Raw genomic sequence first — 19453 nt, 5'->3', positions numbered from 1 at the left:
ACACACACACACACACACACGAGACCACACTGTTGATCCCTATAGTAGGACATGAGAACAGGGTGGGTGTGTCTGTGTGCATGTATAAAGTCAAAAGTTTCACAGAAAAGATGACTTTTGAGGAGGGATTTAAAGGAAGTAAGAGAAGTCTTGGATACTTTAGTTGAAGTTCCTGTATCGCAGGGGGTTGGACTTGATGGTCCTTCCAACTCTATAATTCTATAAGTGGTTGTTTTTTTTGAAGGCAGTAGCAATTTATTGACTTCTGCACCCATCACAGGAACAGCAGAGTATGGGTTTTTTCTTTTCTTGATTTTACAAGCACGCCTCTCTCCCACACATAGGTTTCTGCCTGCGAGGAGGTTATATTCCAAGTTTTGATAGCAAAAAAGATACAGAGGAAGGGGAGGGGGTGAGAGATGAATAATGAGCACATAGGCGCCGACTCCATGGGGCTTGAGGGGGCCCGAGCCCCCTCAAAAATTCGTTTGGGGGGGCTCCGCCCCCCCAATAATCTCCGGCGCCCCTCCAGCAGAGCGCCATCGCCGTCCCTCCCCCAGCCCAAAATGCACAGGGAGGGGCGGGCTGCATGCCTCCTGCCCTCCCTCCCGAGCAAAAGCTCCACCCAATTTCCTTTGGAGCTGATTAATAGGCGCAGCACGCTCTCCCCTATTCGCTCACGAGGAGGCGGCGCCACTTTATTTGCATATTCATGAGCTTATTTATTATTCATGAGCTTTCCCGGGCCCCCCCCAATATTTTTTATAAGTCCGCGTCCCTGAATGAGCACCACCTTTCACGAACGCATCTCCGTTTCCCCCGAGAAGCAGCCTTATCACAACATACATCTCCTGACCATAAGGTAGGTCTAATCTTCAGCTGATTAAATGCAATTCCTCAAGGTTCCTACAAGGCATGTGCTTAATGTCTTCAGTGCATTTAAGCAATTTGCAGAATACAAAGTTCACACACTTGGCATTATCGCCAATACATCACCCGCCTCCAGACGCTTTGCTATCGCCGAAGGGATATATCAGGAAAGGTTAACAGAGACGCTAACTAACTTGAAAGAGAGCGAAACCGTGACAGTGTGCTGAGGAAACAGCCAAGGAGGTTATCCAGGAGTCAGGGATTGCTGCGAGAACATCCAGGGACTTGTGGCTGCAGTCGCCTTGCCTTTCTTGCCCTGATTTATTATGATCATTGGGATTACCCATCCCTGAACACATTCAGCCTGGCCAATAAACACCGTGGAGGTTCATAATGGGAGATGAGGGGACGGGAGCAGGAAATAGTTAATCCATGTGTTGCAGGAAATTGACCAGAAAGGCCATTTGGGGGTTCCAGAATTTGGGGAGTTGGGAAGGCTATTTTTACATTCATCTCATTAACTTCCTTTATAAATCTGTACTTGGAAAATCGTAATCGTTTCTGTAATCCAGACGAAATGTGTGAAGCATTTGCCAAAACTTTTTATCTCCCTTTGACTGATTTCTTTTAAACCGCCCCGCTTTGAATTTCTTCAGTGATTATTATCATCATACTTTGCAAATGTTTCTGCTGGATACTCCTTTCCTTATTGCTTGGCTCCAGTATCTATCAGCTCTCTGCAATCCCAGTCTCAGGTTTCGTTCCCACAAGAGAGCTTGCTTTGAGTTTGCTATTATGGAAGTACTGGAAGTTTATAAGAAATGAGCAGAAGCGGGAAAGTAGATCTGAGCACCTGTACAGGATTACATAGAATGGTTGTGTAGTGGTAAATTTTCATATGCAAGTAGTGATCAGTGAATCCATCCATTTCAGTTTCTTTCCGTTTCTCAGCTTCTTTTTTCTATTCTTATGTTTACTTCTCCACATTGGTATGTGATTTTAAACTGAAGTTTTTAAATTGAAAAGCAAACCATCTTGCAGAGGTATTACCACCTAAATTGCACACACACTTTATGGCCTTTTAAATGTGTTTGTGAGAGAGGTTATTGGTTTGCTTTGCTTTTATGATGTATGTTGTTCTCATTTTGTATTTTCCTATTGTAAATTGCCCTGTGATCTTTGGATGAAAGGTGGTATACAAATTTAATAAATGATGATAATGATAATAATTATATACAGTCGTACCTTGGTTGTCAAACTCCCTGGAACTTGGACGTTTTGGCTCCCAAACGCCGCAAACCCAGAAGTGATTGTTCCAGTTTGCAAACGTTCTTTTGGAACCCAAACGTCCGATGGGGCTTCCGCGGCTTCTGATTGGCTGCAGGAGCTTCCTGCAACCAATCAGAAGCTGTGATTTGGGTTTCAAACGTTTTGGAAGTCAAACGGACTTCTGGAACAGATTCCGTTCAGCTTCCAAGGTACGACTGTATATTGAAGAACTCGAAAGCCTATCACTTCATTCGCTTGCCAAGGGGGATCTGCCAATTTCCCTCATGCTCCAGCAGAAGACATCACTGAAAAAAAGTCCTGGAGCTGCGATCCCCTGTATTCTGCCTCCTCTACATGACTGGTGTAGAAGATAGGACTTGCAGCATGTACAGGTTTCCCCTAATGTGTGGCAAGGTTGTGACCTTTCCCCCTTTTGCAGAAGCCTTGTCTGCCTTTGCACTTGACCACCCTAGTGGTTTTGCTCTGGCACCAAGGCTTTGTCAAATAAAGACGAATGAATGAATGGAAATCTTGTGGTCTATATTATTCATTCTGGTTTAAATTGATGGTGAATAGAAGACCAGGCTTCCAAGCTAAGATAGAAAGAAAATAATGGGCTTTATTTAAGCAGAAAATCGTTACAACATCTGAAAAATAAAAGAACTTCATAATGTGGGTTGCATGTGGTTTTTTGAAGCGCCCAAATCATTTGGAACGCGTAAGCCTGGGTCCAACAGATGGAACGATTTGTTCTGCATGCCCAAGAAAGCTCTTGCTTCTTCTTTTGTTCCCAAAGTGGTTTGTGGCATTGCATGGGGGACTTGCTGTTCAAAAGGGGGAAGGATCTGCTAGAAACGCCCAAGCTTGCAGACACCCTTAGGATAGTAAAGGGACCCCTGACCATTAGGTCCAGTCGTGGCCGACTCTGGGGTTGCGACGCTCATCTCGCTTTATTGGCCGAGGGAGCCGGCGTACAGCTTCTGGGTCATGTGGCCAGCAGGACTAAGCCACTTCTGGCGAACCAGAGCAGCGCACGGAAATGCCGTTTACCTTCCCACCAGAGCAGTACCTATTTATCTACTTGCACTCTGACGTGCTTTCGAACTGCTAGGTGGGCAGGAGCAGGGACCGAGCAATGGGAGCTCACCCCGTCGCAGGGATTCAAACCGCCGACCTTCTGATCGGCAAGTCCTAGGCTCTGTGGTTTAACCCACAGCACCACCCGCAGCCCGAGATAACCACAGCCACTGTTAATTGGATCCCTTTGAATGTGGTACATCCATTTCCAAAGGTGTGGTCTCCAGAGAAGGGGTATGAGGAACATCTACTTTGGTCAATGGGGGAATGTATCAGTGACCAGGAAGAGCTAGTGCAGAGCGGCCCTCCAAACACCAGCATTGCCACAGCTTACATGGATGGTGCTGAGGCAAGCCAGTGGTGAATTTGGGGCTGTGCAGATGCACAGGCAGGGCTCATCCAATGCTCCTACAGGTGAATCCATGCAGCCTTGACCTCACCCACCCTGCGCATACCAGTGCTGCCCTGGTACACTGCATTAATAATGGTGTCGGAACAGTAACACTGCAGCTCTGCCCAACCACACTGGCCACTAGTGTCAGCGACAAAACAGAAACACAGACCCAAAAAGCTTCTAAGGATTGGCAACGTTTATCAGCTTGTGGGCTGCAGTTTCTAAAGGGCACATTAGAGGCAGGGTAAGGCAAAAGTAGGTGGAGCAACAGATGCAAATTAGCCTGCATTCCAGCCGTGCGAAAGTCAGGTAAGTACCCACCAGCTTTTATCCAGGCATTATTGCAATTCACGTTCCAAAAGAGAACATGGCGCAGCTCATGGCCTAGAAGAGTCTCAAGGGCCAAAGAAGCCTGGAAGCATCTGGCTAGGCAGCTCCAGAGATTTGTGGGGATTTCCTATTGGAACATTGATAGCTGGACAGGTGCCCAGCTATAACCACCTTTGATGCCAGCCCTGAATCTTCTCCTGAAAAGTCTGCTTGCATCACTCAGTGTTGCCTGATCTTCTTTCTCTTCCTCAGCCATTGCAGGATCTGACAGTATTCTTTTAAAAAAGCCATGTTATTAATCCCATGTGTGCAGTGTGTTTTGTCTCTAGGACACCACGCAAGCGATTACGGATGATGCTGCTGAACAAAGGAAGACCACACAAACTTAAAAACACAATTTTTGCTTTCTTTCTGGTAGTCCAAACGAGAGAAGGAACAGGAAAGGTAGAAAGGAAGCAAAATAACGAAAGTGCTTGCAAAAGTTATTTTCATTTTAAAAAATAGCATTGGTACAACAAGAGAAAAATAATTATATATTTGCTTTACAGGAAGTGTCTAATCATTCAATGGTCCTCCTTTTGCAAAACAAGCCAACCCCATCAGGCACACTACAAATTAGTATCTATCAACAGTTTCCTTTCATTTTATAATTTTAAGGCTTCCTCTTTGCACTGTTGTTGATAGCCATTATGATACTACATAGTATAAAGGAATGTATAGATTTCCCCCCCTTAATAATATTTCTTTGTATAAATACTCAGTCACTTCATTACTGAAAATAAAAAGCAGATTGCAATTTTCTAAATATCAATTAAGCACCATTGTTTCTGTCCTAATGCTTATAGTGCAATTTCCCCCTTTTCCCTATAGAAAGAAGATCTTTAAGGATAAGTGGTGGGATTAAAAAAAATCACTACTCCTTTAAACTACTCATGGTTTTCCTAGAATGTACTTTGAAATGGTATTTTTGGCATTTTCTCAAAGTAGTACACAAACATTACCACCATGCATTCGTTAAAACAATAAAAAAAACATGTATCTGAAGAGCTTAGCTTGCCTGAGATATGGATTTATTCAGTTCTTGCGAGACTTATTCTAACATGAATTATGCAGAGAATAGTTTTACTACCTGTGGAGCTAAATGAAGTGCAGCCTCCTTCATCTGAACAGCAGAAAGCAAAAACATTTAGTTGGAAGTTTAGATCAGTGGAGTGAACATACAAAACTGCCTTGTGCTTAATATTATTTACTTAGACAGACGGCAATTCTCCTAGGGGCAGTTTTATGCTACTGTTGCTACCCAAGAGCTGTTTCAGAGGAGACATGAGACTGTCCCCCAGATCTTCCACACGAGTTGTCCACACACTGGCCTTGATCCAACTGTAATTGTGTGGAAGCAATTGTGCACAACAACTAGTGACCATCGTGGGACACCATGAAGCCAAAAAAGGGGATGTGTAAAATTAGTAAAAAAGAAGGGGGGGGGGAGATGTTAATTTTGCAGATAACAAAGCACATTTTGGAAGGCACTTTCTCAACATATGATGCCTGTTTTGTTCTGCCAACTGGATACCATGCTTGAGCCTTGCTAAGAGTTTGATTCGGGGGCAACCGCCGTCCTATTTCTGGAGAGAAATCCAATAATTTTCCCCATTCCTATGCAACCAACTGAACTGAACAGATGGCTTTATCTAGAGTAGAAATTATATTCAACATGAATTAAATCTAACAAATGAAAGGCATCTTTATTTCTACGTGTAAACTTAAAATTTTGAGAATGGGAGGGCGTTTCCCACACCCAATTTGACAGAGATTACATGCTATCATACAGCTAGAAGGTCCAAGACATGGGAGAAACCTTGCACAGAAACAGCCATAGCATGCATACAGATGCATATATGAATCCATATTATCCACCTGTAAGAGCCCATCTATACTCATTAGTGCTGGGTTCTCCTTTTGACAGGGGTGGGGATATGAATCAGTATGCTGGGTCATTTGATCTTGCATGCTACTAGTGAGGCACGAATAGAGTTTGACTGGAGTCAAGATCTTTAAGAACAGTCAAGCATTCTTTGGGTTTCCAAAAGAAATTGGATAAAACTGAATTTCTGACACGGAAGAGGAAACAAAGTCCACTCTGCATAAAAAACATCAAATTTTGATACCATTTTAAAAAAAATGAATTTCTATGTACACATTTGAAATGTGTGTTCTACTTTCAGGGAGTGCTGGGGTTTTTGATAATCAACATTTTTTTTAGAAGTACGTTCATTTCCCAAACCTTGAAACACTCACTAAAAAGAAAACAGGATTCATTTTGGGAACCGAACCCAGGGTTAAATTATTCGGCTTCAACTACAATGTATGGGATTAACCTAACACTGATCCCATGCAGCAACCATTTCAGGTTTTTTCTGGAACACTCCCTATGCCTTAGGCCTTAGCCTGGACTGGCTGAAGGTGTAGCATTCACCCCTGTAACTGAGGGAAATGGTGATCTGCAGCCCCTGCTTCTTGGTATGAGTTTGACTAAGACAGCAGTTGACTGTGACCTTAAGCCACCTCATCAATTTGGCAGTGGAGGCCTTCTCCTTCTGCTACAATTAGGAAAAGGGACCTTCCATTGTCTGCCAGGGCGTGACACTCCATCAGGGGGAGCAGACCAGCTGGCAAACATCTCTCTTGCTCCATGGGAGCAATATTGGAGGCTTCTGCCAGGCATTGCTATATCCTCTTGCAGGAGAGTCTTTGGTCTGCTGCAACAGAGATCCTGTAGCCTGGATGGATGGGGGCAGTCAGGCCCCATCTCAGCTGCTTTTCCCCACCTAGCTTCTGCTCTCCCTTGTGCAAGAGTGGATTGGGGTGGGCATCTTTACTGCAGAAGGGCATGGGATAGGGGGGAGGCCTGAGAAGCTGCAGCCTGTGTCTTTTCAAAGTGTCCCTCAATATGCTGGGCCAGGATGAACAGGAACTCTTTTTGCTGCAATTTGAACCCACTGGTTCAGGTCCTACCATCTGGAGGAACAGAATACAAATCTGCTCCATCATCTATGTCACAGTCCTTCAAAAATTCAAAGACTGATCTACTTTCACCAGGTTCAGTAAAGTTTTCTTTGTGGGAGAAGGTGAGGCCAAGTTGGGGGTGGACATCTCTGCCTTCTCTTTCACTCGCTAACATTTCTCCATCTTCTCTACTCAGCTGATCTACCACTCCCTTACTCTTCCTATTGCCCCAAACAGAGCAAAAATATAACCCCCTATAACTATTTTTAACATCTGTCACAAGGTCAAGTTCCTTCTGAGGTTTAGCCTTCCTGACATTCTCCCTACAAGCTTTGGCTACTTGTTTGTAATCATCTTTGGTGCTGCTGCTTCTTTCCCCATCTGTAGATTTCTTTCTTGGTTCTTGTTCAAACTCCTGGAGCCTCAATGGAGCCTGCCTCTCGGTTATGATGCAGGAAGTCAACTGGGGATGAAACTCATCCAGAAGAATGCAAGGGGATCACATCTGGGGCCTGGAAGATAGGACATTTCCCAGTCTTGATGGCCTCCTCCACTTGAGGAGAGATCTGTTTCTATATCACTGTGTCTGCGACAGGATCCCAGGACAAAGGAAGGGAGTACAAAAGGTTCACAATGGGGTGCTGGTCACAGGACCTGGGCCTGTTGCCCCATCCAACCTGAAAGTACACCCTAGAATTACACCAGTAGTCTCCTGTGGGTGCACAATGCAAGCTTAATAGAGACAGGCAAATGTTATGTATCTTTTCTTTGGGGAAGGAGCTCTTTTTGAAGGACTGAGAATACTAGGATTCCCTAGAACAGTTTGTTTTATTAAATGCTGCCTCAGACTAAATATTTGAACGCACCCTCAATTTTCCCTAATGTACTTACTCGTTCTCCATGGCTATATAGTATGGTGCGGGATTCAGCTTTTAAAGCCTACAGGATACGAATAAATATTACCATGTTAGCACCAAACCAGTAGCTGTTAGCACTGGCCAAAAGACGTCACATGCCATTAAAAAAACACACCTAAGAAACAATTATTGATAAAACCATTGTATCATAATGTGTGTTCACTGAGTCCCTGTGTAGCGCTGATTGCCTTGTGAGTTTAAAAAATAATAATCGCAATCATCATTGTATTCTTTTGCTCATAAGAAAAAAATGCCAAAAATACCCCAATGCAAACCGTTTAGCACCTTGCAAATATCAGTGCAGCCTGTAACAGGAAGAGAAATTACTGATTGAAAGTAAACAATTGAGTACAGTGACAGTAAAAGTATCACTTTTGTCATAATGCTACATATAATGTAGAGTACGTAAAATGCAGTGGTGTGACTGCAAGATTTTTTAAAAAATTAAAAAACACACAGGATAAGCAGCCTTAATATAAACATTTTACGTACAAAAATATTAAATCAAAAATAAATAATTCAAGACATAAATATTATACTTTACAACATTAAGAATATACAATATATATATATATATACATACACACACACACATACGCACACACAGGTACACACACACACATATTTGGATGTGCACACACACACACACACACACACAGGAAGAAGTACAAAAAGGAAGGCAGAGGTATTGCTTCATTGTCCTTCATCTGTCTTGCTTCAGCTCCCGGCAACCAGAAACCCTGGGAATTAAAAGCATAATGGAGAGTTCTCATCTCTACTTTCAGCACTATTAATGCATTTAAAAGAAAAGCGCAACCCAGCCCTTCACAGAGGCAGCTATCTGCACAGCAAGGAATATGAACAGGGCTCACTGTTTCTCTCTACTCTTTGTTGCACAGCCAAATCAGGGCCAGATGCTTTTGATTTCCATTCGAACAGTAATGTCCTCAAGCGTAAGCCCTGATGTTACCAAATCACTGTTGTGCCATTTCGCTTGGGCTCTGTAATGCTGATTATTCTCCATGGGCTGCACACAAGAGCTGCAGAGTTGGAAGGGATCCTGAGGGTCACCTAGTCCAACCGCCCCCAGCAATGCGTAATATTCAGGTGACTGGCAGCCATTCCCACAAGCTCGGTGCAAACTTTGGGAGCTGCCAAGATGGCGGGAATGGCTACCATCTCATGTCTGGGACTATTTCCACCTGGCTGCGTCATGAAGAAGCCCAACGGCTATTGCATGAAAGGAGTTCAGTGGTACTACTTTCTGCACAAGCTGAGGGCTAAATTAGCAATGGACACACTATAATTAAAGCTAAAGCGAGGTCCCAGCATTGGACAAGGGAGAAAATACCAGCTTTCTTTTCAGTTCCCAGGGTACTGTGCTGTGGTGTTGCTAACCTACTGCATTTCCTCTCTCGAACAATGCAGAGAAAATTGCATTCCCCATCAATTCCTATGTGGGCAATGCGGTAGCTGGTGGTTGCTATCCCGCTGTGCTAAGTTCAATTATGTCATTAAGCTAGAATCAGTTGGGATCATTATACCCAACTGCCTAAAGCTTAGCTGCTCGCTCAATGCACCATAGTTTTGAGCTGTGGGGTTATGATGCAAAGCCTGAATACGTGGAATGAAGTTTCACTTGAAGTAAATGTTTACCTGTTTTGGTGTCAGGTTACTACCACTGCTATTCAAATGTAGGGCTTTATAGTAAAATGCACAAATCTGAACTTACCATTGCTACAACACTTGTACGTCGAGGCCAGTTCCAGATGATGGAGTACACTTTCCGCAGTAGCCGCCACATTTCCCTATTACTTTGGTACCATCCTGTAAGTAAAATCACAAAGCAGATCTCAGGAGAAAGCAACCAAAATCTGTATCAAGTAAGACTAGAGCTGTGACCGTAAACACGTTAACTGGGGAGCAAGTCCTTTTAGAGACAATGGAACTTAACGTTTGAGTAAGCCTGCGTTAAAAAATAGAAATACAATTAAAAACTGAAATGTGTGTGAGAAAGGCTGAGCGAGCGAAGGTTGGAACGTGAACATTGTGTTTGCAAGAGAACTATGACACAAGGCTGTATGACACAACACATATGCAGGAGCTATTGCTTATAACTGCTGAGGACAAAGGAAGGAGGGAAAGTTGCTTTGCCTTGTGGTTAAACCAATAGAAGCTAGTAGAAGGAAGCACTGCCATATGTGGTCCTAACTCCCCCTTTGATTTTAAGTTTATAAATGCTTGTGCTATTTTCATACTTGGTGTGCCACCACTCAACGACTTTTTGCTTAAGGTTGAGTCACACTGGCCTTGCAGTGGCTAAACAAACATCCTGCTTGATTGACAACTGGAGTCAGGCTCTAACTGGCTGCCCAGGCTGAAACCACAGGGTATTGGTTACTGGTATTTCCCCAACGCATGCACAACGTGGGAAATATCTGCTTTTAAAATATGTGTTTATTTTGCAATGAGAAGGGTGGGAAGCAATTACCTGACACTGAAGACAAAAAGGACATGCAAGAAAAACCGCCAGCCCATCCTAAACTGATCCCCGTGCCAACGTTTTAAAATACTGTGAATATTAATGAAATTCTAATATATACAAAGTAACACAGCCTCTCCCTTCCACAGTTCAGCGGATATCAAATTCTGGCCAGCGTAATCTATGCTACCATACATAAAACCACAGCAAAGCCTTCCGCACCCTGTTGTGTGGTTGATAGCTTATTCTACCTTCGTATGTTTTTACACTCAGAAGCAGCAAAATATATCAAAGCTCGACCAAGCTCAATGGACGACTTTCCAAGCCTTTTTGTTGTTGTTACGCTGTGGTGTCTGAAACTTCTGCGCTTGATACTATTGATCTGTTGATGCTGCTACCACCTCCTAAGAGCATCTTTGCTCTCATATTCTCCTGCCACCTACGCTTCAAGAGCTGTGCCTCACAGGTGAGCCAGGTAACGTGATGTGCCCTACATCGATTGCCTCTTAGGTTCTGCTTTAATTTGGTCATTCGGGACTCCCTCGGTCTTTGTGCTCAGCACTCATCTCGGTTGCTTCAGATTTCCCGTCGAAAGGTCCCTCTCTGCTCTGTCCCTTTCCAGATGAGCCTAACGTCTTTTATTTTTCACTTGTCTTTTGCCATTTTAATTGCGGCAGCTGAGATGGCAAATGGCTCAAACGGGCCAACAGCTCTCTTGCTTCAGATGCCAGCACAGTGCAGCTAGCCAATAACAGCAAGGTAGACACATACATTCTCTGGGCCATTCCATCTTCTGTGGCCTTGCATGCCTGGGACTCTGTATGGAGTCTGCTAGCGTGTGGCAAACCCATTTGATTCTTGAAAATATCAAGCCCAGTATTCACGTTAATCGGTTTGACGTGTTCGAAACGGCCCTAGGTATGAGGTACGAAGGCCAGTTTGGTATTCTGGAAAAATGAAGGTCCTTGTTTTGACAAGAGGCCTTGTGGTTCCAACTTTCTGCTTATCAATAGCATTTGCTGGGTGGGTTTGGGGAAGGAGAAACCCCCTCAGCCTACCCTTGTCCAGTGGGCATCGTAAGGACATTCTCCCCTTTACAATTATTGCATTTTGTGTGCTGAAAAGTGTCACAGATGTGGCAAACATGCTAACACATAACCGATGCTAAATAGAGGCTTTACAGTGCTATTGTTGTACCTGGATCCACAAGAATAGGAGGAGGGAGGCGAAGAACCGCAGGCACTGGAAAGTAATCTCTTTGGTACTTTATTATGCTCAGTAGCACTGTTAGAGCAGGCTCCCAACTGCATGCTTCCTGAGGACTCAGACAACTAATTAAAGAAGTGTCTGCACCACTGTGCTCAGTGTTTTTAGCTTCACGGTTAAGCAGACCCACTAATTAATTGCAATAATACAGATCAAGTTGAATTTACTCCAGTCTGTGGCTCTAAACCCACCAATTACAGACCATGCTTCACAGTTCTTATGCTTCACATTAGAATTCAAGAGGTTATTTTAAACTCCCCCCCACCGCCCCATATGTACAAGGCACAATTTACAAAGGTACATTACAATATGATTGCATAGGTTAACAGGTACAATGTCACAATTAGCTGCAAGTTAAAAGATTTTCCTTACTGGTGATTTTATAATTTCAGAAACTGCGTAATTCCCTTGGGAAAGCCATTTTGACGTTTGTGTCACAGACAGGCCGGTTCCAGAGAGGTTGATGCTAAAGCGGCCCTTGAAAATGGAAAAGGATATGCATCAGGTCTGAAATGACAGCTGAGTAATAAAATGCGCTGAAACAAAGAAAAAGAAAGAAAACCTAATTCTGAACGGTGCTGTTCTCCACTGCCACAACCCTGCAACCCCGCCCTGCAACAACAAGCCATTGTGTCATTATTCTAACAAGATCTCCCCGGCAATGTTTTCAATTGTTCCAAGCCCTCATAGCGATTAGCACATACTGTACAAATCACAGCAGGAGTGAGATTAAGCATTTCTTCCCCTCTGCAGCTTCCTGAGGAAAGGCTGTTTTTGCTGCAGATCGCCAGCTGAGGGCATCCTTGCCCTTTCCCTAGTAATCTCTGCTGCTCACTGGAGAAAGTCAACTTTCCACTTTTGAAGAGACATCACCGCCCCCCCCCCCTTATAACCTGGATGGGGGAAATTCAATTTAAGAAATAAATAAATTGTAGCATCTGCCACACTCTTGTTTGCTCGCTGGAAGGCCAATTGTCCTTGGTTCCCCTCCCCACACTTGCAACAAAAGAAATGGGTCTTTGTGCAGGACTCTCGATATCTTTAGGAAACAATGTAATCACGCGTACAACTAAATGGCTTAGGACCACTGTGCCTCAAGGACTGCTTGCTCCCACACAAACCTTCCCAGAGATCCACAAGATCTTCCTCCATCACCCTTTTCTGAGTTTCACTGGCATCTGAGCTGACGGTAGGGGTAGGGCCAAAGGCAGGGTTTTCTCTGTGGTCAGTCTTTGGAGTTATACCCCATAAAGGTTTACCTAGCAACTGATTTTGGTATCTTTTCAGATACCTGTGAAAACCTTTTTTTGTTTGCCCGTGCTCTACGGGGAGCTGGCTTCAGACAGCAGGCCTGTTGGCAGACCAACTCTGCATTACAAAGATGTCTGCAAACATGACATGAAGTGACATGACAACGTCAACCCCGCCATGAGGGAATCCCTCGCAGACGACAGCAGTGCCTGGAGACAGACAGTCAGGTTGTGTATCCATAGCGGTGACCAAAGGAGGAATGACCACTGGAAGAAGCATACAGTAGAAAGAAAAAATGCCATGGTGCATCTGCAGCAGCACAACCAAACGCCTTCATCTGTTCCGGCTACAACAAAACATGTCACTCCCATATCGCTCTCTATAGTCACAGCAGGTGCTGCAACCTTCCAACGATCTGACTTTTCCCTCCTTCAACCATCTCCCAAGAGAGATGGTTGCCAACAACAGCTCTCTAAAGGAACCCCTGACCATTAGGTCCAGTCGTGACCAACTCTGGGGTTGTGGCGCTAATCTCGCTTTATTGGCCGAGGGAGCTGGCGTACAGCTTCCGGGTCATGTGGCCAGCATGACTAAGCCACTTCTGGCGAACCAGAGGAGTGCATGGAAACACCGTTTACCTTCCCGCCAGAGCGGTACCAATTTATCTACTTGCCCTTTGACGTGCTTTCGAACTGCTAGGTTGGCAGGAGCTGGGATCGAGCAACAGGAGCTCACCCTGTCGTGGGGATTCAAACCGCTGACCTTCTGATTGGCAAGTCCTAGGCTCTGTGGTTTAAACCACAGCGCCACCCATGTCCCAGCTCTCTAGGCATGTGTTTTTACACTAGTGTCTCTTTTCTGTCTCTCTAATGTTTAATCTCTTTGTCCTTTTTAATGTTCATGTTGTTTGAACAGTAAATTATTGTTCTAATTGTCTGCTGTCCTGAAAATCCTTTGTGGTCAAAGGGTGGAACGTAATTATACAAAACCAAAGCCTGGGAAGTGCTAGATTTGGAGGAGAGCGACTGTTCCGATCAAGAGCAATTCATATAACGCTAGAATATAACAAATGGAATCATGGTTTGAGAAATATTGTTGTGGAGATACCTGTGGGCACTTGGCTGCACTGTAGCAGTCCCCAGCAGTGGCGAAAGGTACAGGTCGTCCATCAAGCGTCTGCGCAAACTGCAAATCGGTTGCTGTGAAAAATATTCGGTAAGAACCAGAGAGACAAAGGGAACGGAACAGCAGGGAAAGGGAAAGGAAAACCGAATGCATTATCTGATCCCCATTTAATATGGCACATCTGCCTTTACACATTAATCTTGTGACTCCGCTGGGATCCTCCCTAAACAATAAGGTTGGCCATTAAATGCGACACTTGGCATAACACGTGTGCATGTTGAAATTGAGGAGCAACTCATTTATCTTTAAAGGTGGAGGCATTCTAAATATGCAGGATGCCAGTCTTTTAACAATATTTTTTTTAACATAGGGAAAATATGCTCAGGACCACAGGGGCGCCGATGGTATATCTGACCACCACCACCTTTGGGTTTATTCCTTTATTATGTTTCGCATCACGCTTGACACCTTAGGATTGTTCTGGGCGTAAAGCAGAGGACTTGAATTCAGAAATGCTTCTCGAGTTCTTCTGGGAATGGCATGAACAGGCTTTGGATAGGGCCCTACCATGTGTAAAGAATCTAATTTCCTTTGGCCTGGCTCAAATTCCACTTCAATCAGTAGGAATTGTGTCCAGTTCCAACTGTGGTAGAAATAAAAAGCTACCACATTGCTTCAGTGGAATTTCTATGATTTCCAGAGGGACTCAAATCTGAAGGGAGCTCTGGGGGGGCTATAGACCTATTACCCTGAGGGTCTATCATGCCACTGGAGGAAAGGCAGGGGAGTCATATATGAAACATAGCTTGCAGGGCAAACATTTTTTATTTAAATTCTGCTTCTGAGCTCAGGAGGAGGAGGAGAAGGGAACAACATGAATGTGCAACAAAGTGAACAAATTCAGACTAAAAGGAAGAGTTGTTCTTTCTTGCTTCAAGTGAACTGAAGAGAAATCCATTTTTTGGTGGTTTTAAACTACATGACCATTCAATTACAAAGTGCTGTAGTATAAAATGTTAACCCAGGTATTGTAAGGACCTTACCCTAGCTTTAAATTGAAAATTGTGCACACGTGCATACACACACACACACACACACACACCACAGAGCATTTTGAGGGTAAAGCCCTATTGTTACTCACTTATTATCTGCATAGTGTTCAGGTCCAGCCTAACTTTGCTGAAGGCGGAAAACCCAGCTGCTGTGTAATCTTTCCGACACTGGCAGTCTTCTCTTCTGCTTCCATTATATGGACATTCGGTCGGGTTATGTAATCTGAATCAAAAGAAAAGCCCTTTTCTACTCATGACAAGAAACATAACACCAGGAAGAGAAAGCAAAGCATTGCCAAGTGCAGAGTGCCTTGATGCTCTTACCTGTAGCTGTATACTTCCGAGAAGTTCTCCGCTTCGCCATTTGCCAAAGTCACATATTCTTTTGGTCGGTCAGATTCCATGCCAGTACAATAAATCTGAGAGAAACAGGCCTTCAGTTTAATCAAACATCTAATGCTAGGTGTTAAATGAATGACTCGGAAATCGAAGGATGCAAAACACACAGGTAGAAGTCACAAGAGAACTGAAATGAATTATTAGTTTTTCATATATCTATATCTATCTATCTATTTCTATATAATCATATCTATCTATCTATCTATTTCTATATATATATATATATATATATATATATATGCTTTCGTAGATTTTCACGGGTACAGGAATGCAGGTTTTGGTGTCCTCGGGTGTCTTCCCGTGTAAAAGTTGGGGTGTCTAGGCGACGTTTCGACGAGGTCTCACTCGTCATCTTCAGGCTGGTGCTTTCGGCTTCTTGTTACTGGAACAGAGCAGGATCTCAGTGTTTGAGTTCCTATAAATACTGTTGAGGGGGTGTGGTGTATAGCCTCCAATGTTCTGGGCAGAGAGGAAGTTCCCAGGCTAGTGTTCCTTTTCTTCTTTTGTTCCTTAATTACTTGAGGGATATCTTGAGTGATTTCTTGAGTGATATCCTGAGTACCACTTAGGTGGGTCATTAGGTGTGGATTAGTTGCTAAAGTCTTTGTGTCTTGACCTCTTGAACTTTGTGAAGAGTTTTTCTGAGAAGATGGCTGTACTGCACTTAGTTGTGCTCTGGCTTGGCTTCGTGTATAGGGGCGAGCTGTGGTTTTGTGGCCTGTGTCAGCCAGATCTGTGTAGGGATTGCAGGGGGGTGCAGCATCCGGAGGTGCCACCATGGTTTGGCTACTGGATGGTGTCTGTAATTTATCTGTGGAGAGGGTCTGGGTTTGGGTCTGGTGTGGTTGATTGGTGATGGCGTTCTGTGTGCCTCTGGATCTGGTGTCAGTTTTTGTGGGGAGGGCTAATTTCCAGATGTCTGGCAAGCGGGATGTGTCGTCACGCTTGTTCATGTTGTGAGGGTGTTTCTCTATCTCGATGGCTTCCATGATTATTCTCTTGTGGTGATGTTCCATGTTAAAGAGCAATTTGGAATCTGCAAAATTAATTTCGTGTCCTGTTTCTTTCATGTGTTGGAAAAGAGAGGAAGTTTTTTCTTCTTTTTTGACGGCATTCTTGTGTTCTGCGATACGTGCATTTATTCGTCTGTTTGTTTGTCCAATGTACGTGGCTGGGCAGACTTTGCAGGGTATTTCATAGACCCCTTGGTTTTCCAACTGGATTTTATCCTTGGGGTTTCTGAGGATATTGGCTATTTTTTGGTTGGTGCAAAAGGCTGTTTTGATATTGTGTTTATGGAGGATTTTGCTAATTTTATCTGTAGTGCCCTTGATATAAGGAAGGAGGGCCATGCCATTGTTTTCTTCTGTGTCTTGGTTTTTGGGGGGTGTTTCTTTTTGGATTAGCTTCGTAACCCTGTTTTGCTGGTATCCATTGGCAATTAACACATTTGAGAGATTCTGTAACTCAGTTGTCAAGTGGTCTTTGTCAGCCAGGCGTTTGGTTCTGGAGATGAGAGTCTTGGCTACGGAGTTTATTTGTGCAGGGTGGTGGTGTGATTGTGCATGTAAGTAGCGGTTGGTGTGTGTTTTTTTCCGGTAGATAGTGTGTCCTAGGGAGCCATCAGGTTTTTTGTGGATTAGGACGTCAAGGAAGGGAAGTTGGTTGTTGGCTTCTATTTCCATAGTGAATTGTATTTTGGGGTGTAGGCTGTTGAGATGTGTGAGGAAGCTATCCAGTTTTTCCTTCCCGTGTGGCCAAATTACAAAGGTGTCGTCAACATATCTGAGCCAAAGTTTGGGTTTGTGTTCTGACTTGTCTAAAGCATTGGTTTCAAAGTGTTCCATGTACAGGTTTGCGATGACCGGTGAGAGGGGTGATCCCATAGGTGCTCCTTCTATCTGTTTGTATCTTTGTCCATTGTGGATGAAGTACGTGTTGGTTAGGCAGTGGTTGGTCAGGTCCAAGATGTATTCGGGGGGATTGTATTTGTTTTGAATGGCTGTCAAGGCTTCATTAATGGGCCCCTATACACGAAGCCAAGCCAGAGCACAACTAAGTGCAGTACAGCCATCTTCTCAGAAAAACTCTTCACAAAGTTCAAGAGGTCAAGACACAAAGACTTTAGCAACTAATCCACACCTAATGACCCACCTAAGTGGTACTCAGGATATCACTCAAGAAATCACTCAAGATATCCCTCAAGTAATTAAGGAACAAAAGAAGAAAAGGCACACTAGCCTGGGAACTTCCTCTCTGCCCAGAACATTGGAGGCTATACACCACACCCCCTCAACAGTATTTATAGGAACTCAAACACTGAGATCCTGCTCTGTTCCAGTAACAAGAAGCCGAAAGCACCAGCCTGAAGATGACGAGTGAGACCTCGTCGAAACGTCGCCTAGACACCCCAACTTTTACACGGGAAGACACCCGAGGACACCAAAACCTGCATATATATATATATATATACGAAAGCATATATATATATATATATATATATATATATATATATATATATATATGTATGTATGTATGTATAGCTATATTGCAAAATGCAAATTGGCCTCAACATGCATGCACATAATTAAAATTCAAAGGGTTAGTAACACATGCAAACACACTCACATGGACACAAAGGGATTATGTACCCCCCTCCCCCCAGTTAAAATCAAGAGTTTGAATGAACTGGATGAACCAGGGAGTTCTGTTGACCATGAGGCCAAATGTGGAATGAAATATTTCCAAAAGAGGGATTATAACATTATAAGCAACAAAGTTTTAATTCTTCTAGAAATATACCATGGACTGGCATTCTCTAAAGTTATCTAATCTCTGAGAACTCATGCAGCCCTGGAAATTCAATGAAATGCACACACAGAAACAATGCAGAAGTGGCTGAGCCATACCTTGAGGAGCTTCCCTTTAACTTGAAGGTAATATTCTCCATCTTCAGTGGTGACTTTGAGCCTTTTTACTTCTTTGCAGCTTGTTGGTAATTCACCTAAATTAAAGAATTATTAGTAAATAATAATAATAATACAAAATTTCAGAATGCAAGTTCTAAACAGCTGATTTTTCGATTGACTTGCCTAAGATCCAGGACAGAAATTCCCCCTGGTAATGTCCGGAAAAATCTGAACATAGGCAGCCCTAATCTGTATCTCTATCTATCTATCTATATCTATCTATCTATCTATCTATCTATCTATCTATCTATCTATCTATCTATCTATCTATCTATCTATCATCTATATCTATCTATCTATCTATCTATCTATCTATCTATCTATCTATCTATCTATCATCTATCTATGAGACGAACACCAGTAATACTGGTCCCATTTCCTTTCAGCAGTGGCCTGGTAATTTTAAAAATGTGGTGTTTAGTTATTGGAAGGCTATGTGCTCCTATTGCCAGCCAATGACAACTCCCCTAACTGTAAAACAGAATCACACACACACACACACACACACAACCCAGCAGCGGCATCTAATGGGGCATATGGCTACCCACCTGTGTAAAGCTTCATGACATCAATTCAGTGGGGACAGGAATACAGAATTAGAGGCGCTTGATTGTTGCCAGGGATGGTTATAGCATTAAAGGGAAAGTTCGGGTTCTTTAAAAAAACAACAACAAAAAAACAATTTGCAAAAGGCCCTTACAGTCATGAATATTGTGGCATGTCCTCCTTTCTTCAGGTTTCAGTTCATCAAGACACAAAGGGCTCACTTGGTCATTGTTTGTAAGGCACTGAACTGACCGGTGCATTACTCCATTTCCACAAGTCACCGAACACTGGAAAGCAAAGGAAGTAAGTTCAGTTCAACTGCTGAAAACACCCGAAAGTAGGTAAGACCTCAAGCAGCCTCCATTCTTATTCCCAGGTTATGGGTGCAAAGAGACCAGAAGTATGGCAATGCTATTTTGCTCTAGTGGAAATATACTTTATTCTGAAGCCCACAATTCCAGCATCTTAAAGCAATAATAATCACTGCAAGGAAAGAACTA

At 43.4% G+C, this 19453-nt stretch overlaps 1 protein-coding gene and 1 long non-coding RNA gene across 8 annotated transcripts in view; one reads left to right on the top strand and one right to left on the bottom strand.

The window, feature by feature from the left end:
• Positions 1–781: 781 nt before the first annotated feature.
• Positions 782–19453, top strand: part of LOC309365366 — a 50834-nt gene continuing 32162 nt past the window's right edge. For all 4 annotated transcript variants that reach the window (XR_014166058.1, XR_014166059.1, XR_014166061.1 and 1 more), the window contains exons 1-2: positions 782–862; positions 19144–19294. This is a non-coding gene — a long non-coding RNA (uncharacterized lncRNA). The remainder of the gene's footprint in view (positions 863–19143; positions 19295–19453) is intronic.
• ADAMTS9 (ADAM metallopeptidase with thrombospondin type 1 motif 9) overlaps positions 4411–19453 on the bottom strand; it is a 139645-nt gene continuing 124602 nt past the window's right edge. For all 4 annotated transcript variants that reach the window (XM_081901292.1, XM_081901290.1, XM_081901291.1 and 1 more), the window contains 8 exons: positions 19108–19240; positions 18348–18442; positions 15364–15458; positions 15129–15262; positions 13970–14061; positions 11984–12088; positions 9596–9690; positions 4411–8603 (listed from right to left, as the gene is read on the bottom strand). In XM_081901292.1, the coding sequence (XP_081757418.1) occupies positions 9601–9690; positions 11984–12088; positions 13970–14061; positions 15129–15262; positions 15364–15458; positions 18348–18442; positions 19108–19240 (744 nt within the window). In that variant the 3' untranslated portion in view covers positions 4411–8603; positions 9596–9600. The remainder of the gene's footprint in view (positions 8604–9595; positions 9691–11983; positions 12089–13969; positions 14062–15128; positions 15263–15363; positions 15459–18347; positions 18443–19107; positions 19241–19453) is intronic.

The sequence above is a fragment of the Podarcis melisellensis genome, assembly GCF_964234715.1.
Source record: "Podarcis melisellensis genome assembly, chromosome: 2".
NCBI classification, from domain to species: Eukaryota; Metazoa; Chordata; class Lepidosauria; order Squamata; family Lacertidae; genus Podarcis; species Podarcis melisellensis.
The sequence above is the reverse complement of the archived record's forward strand: the minus strand, read 5'-3'. Positions and strand labels throughout refer to the sequence as shown.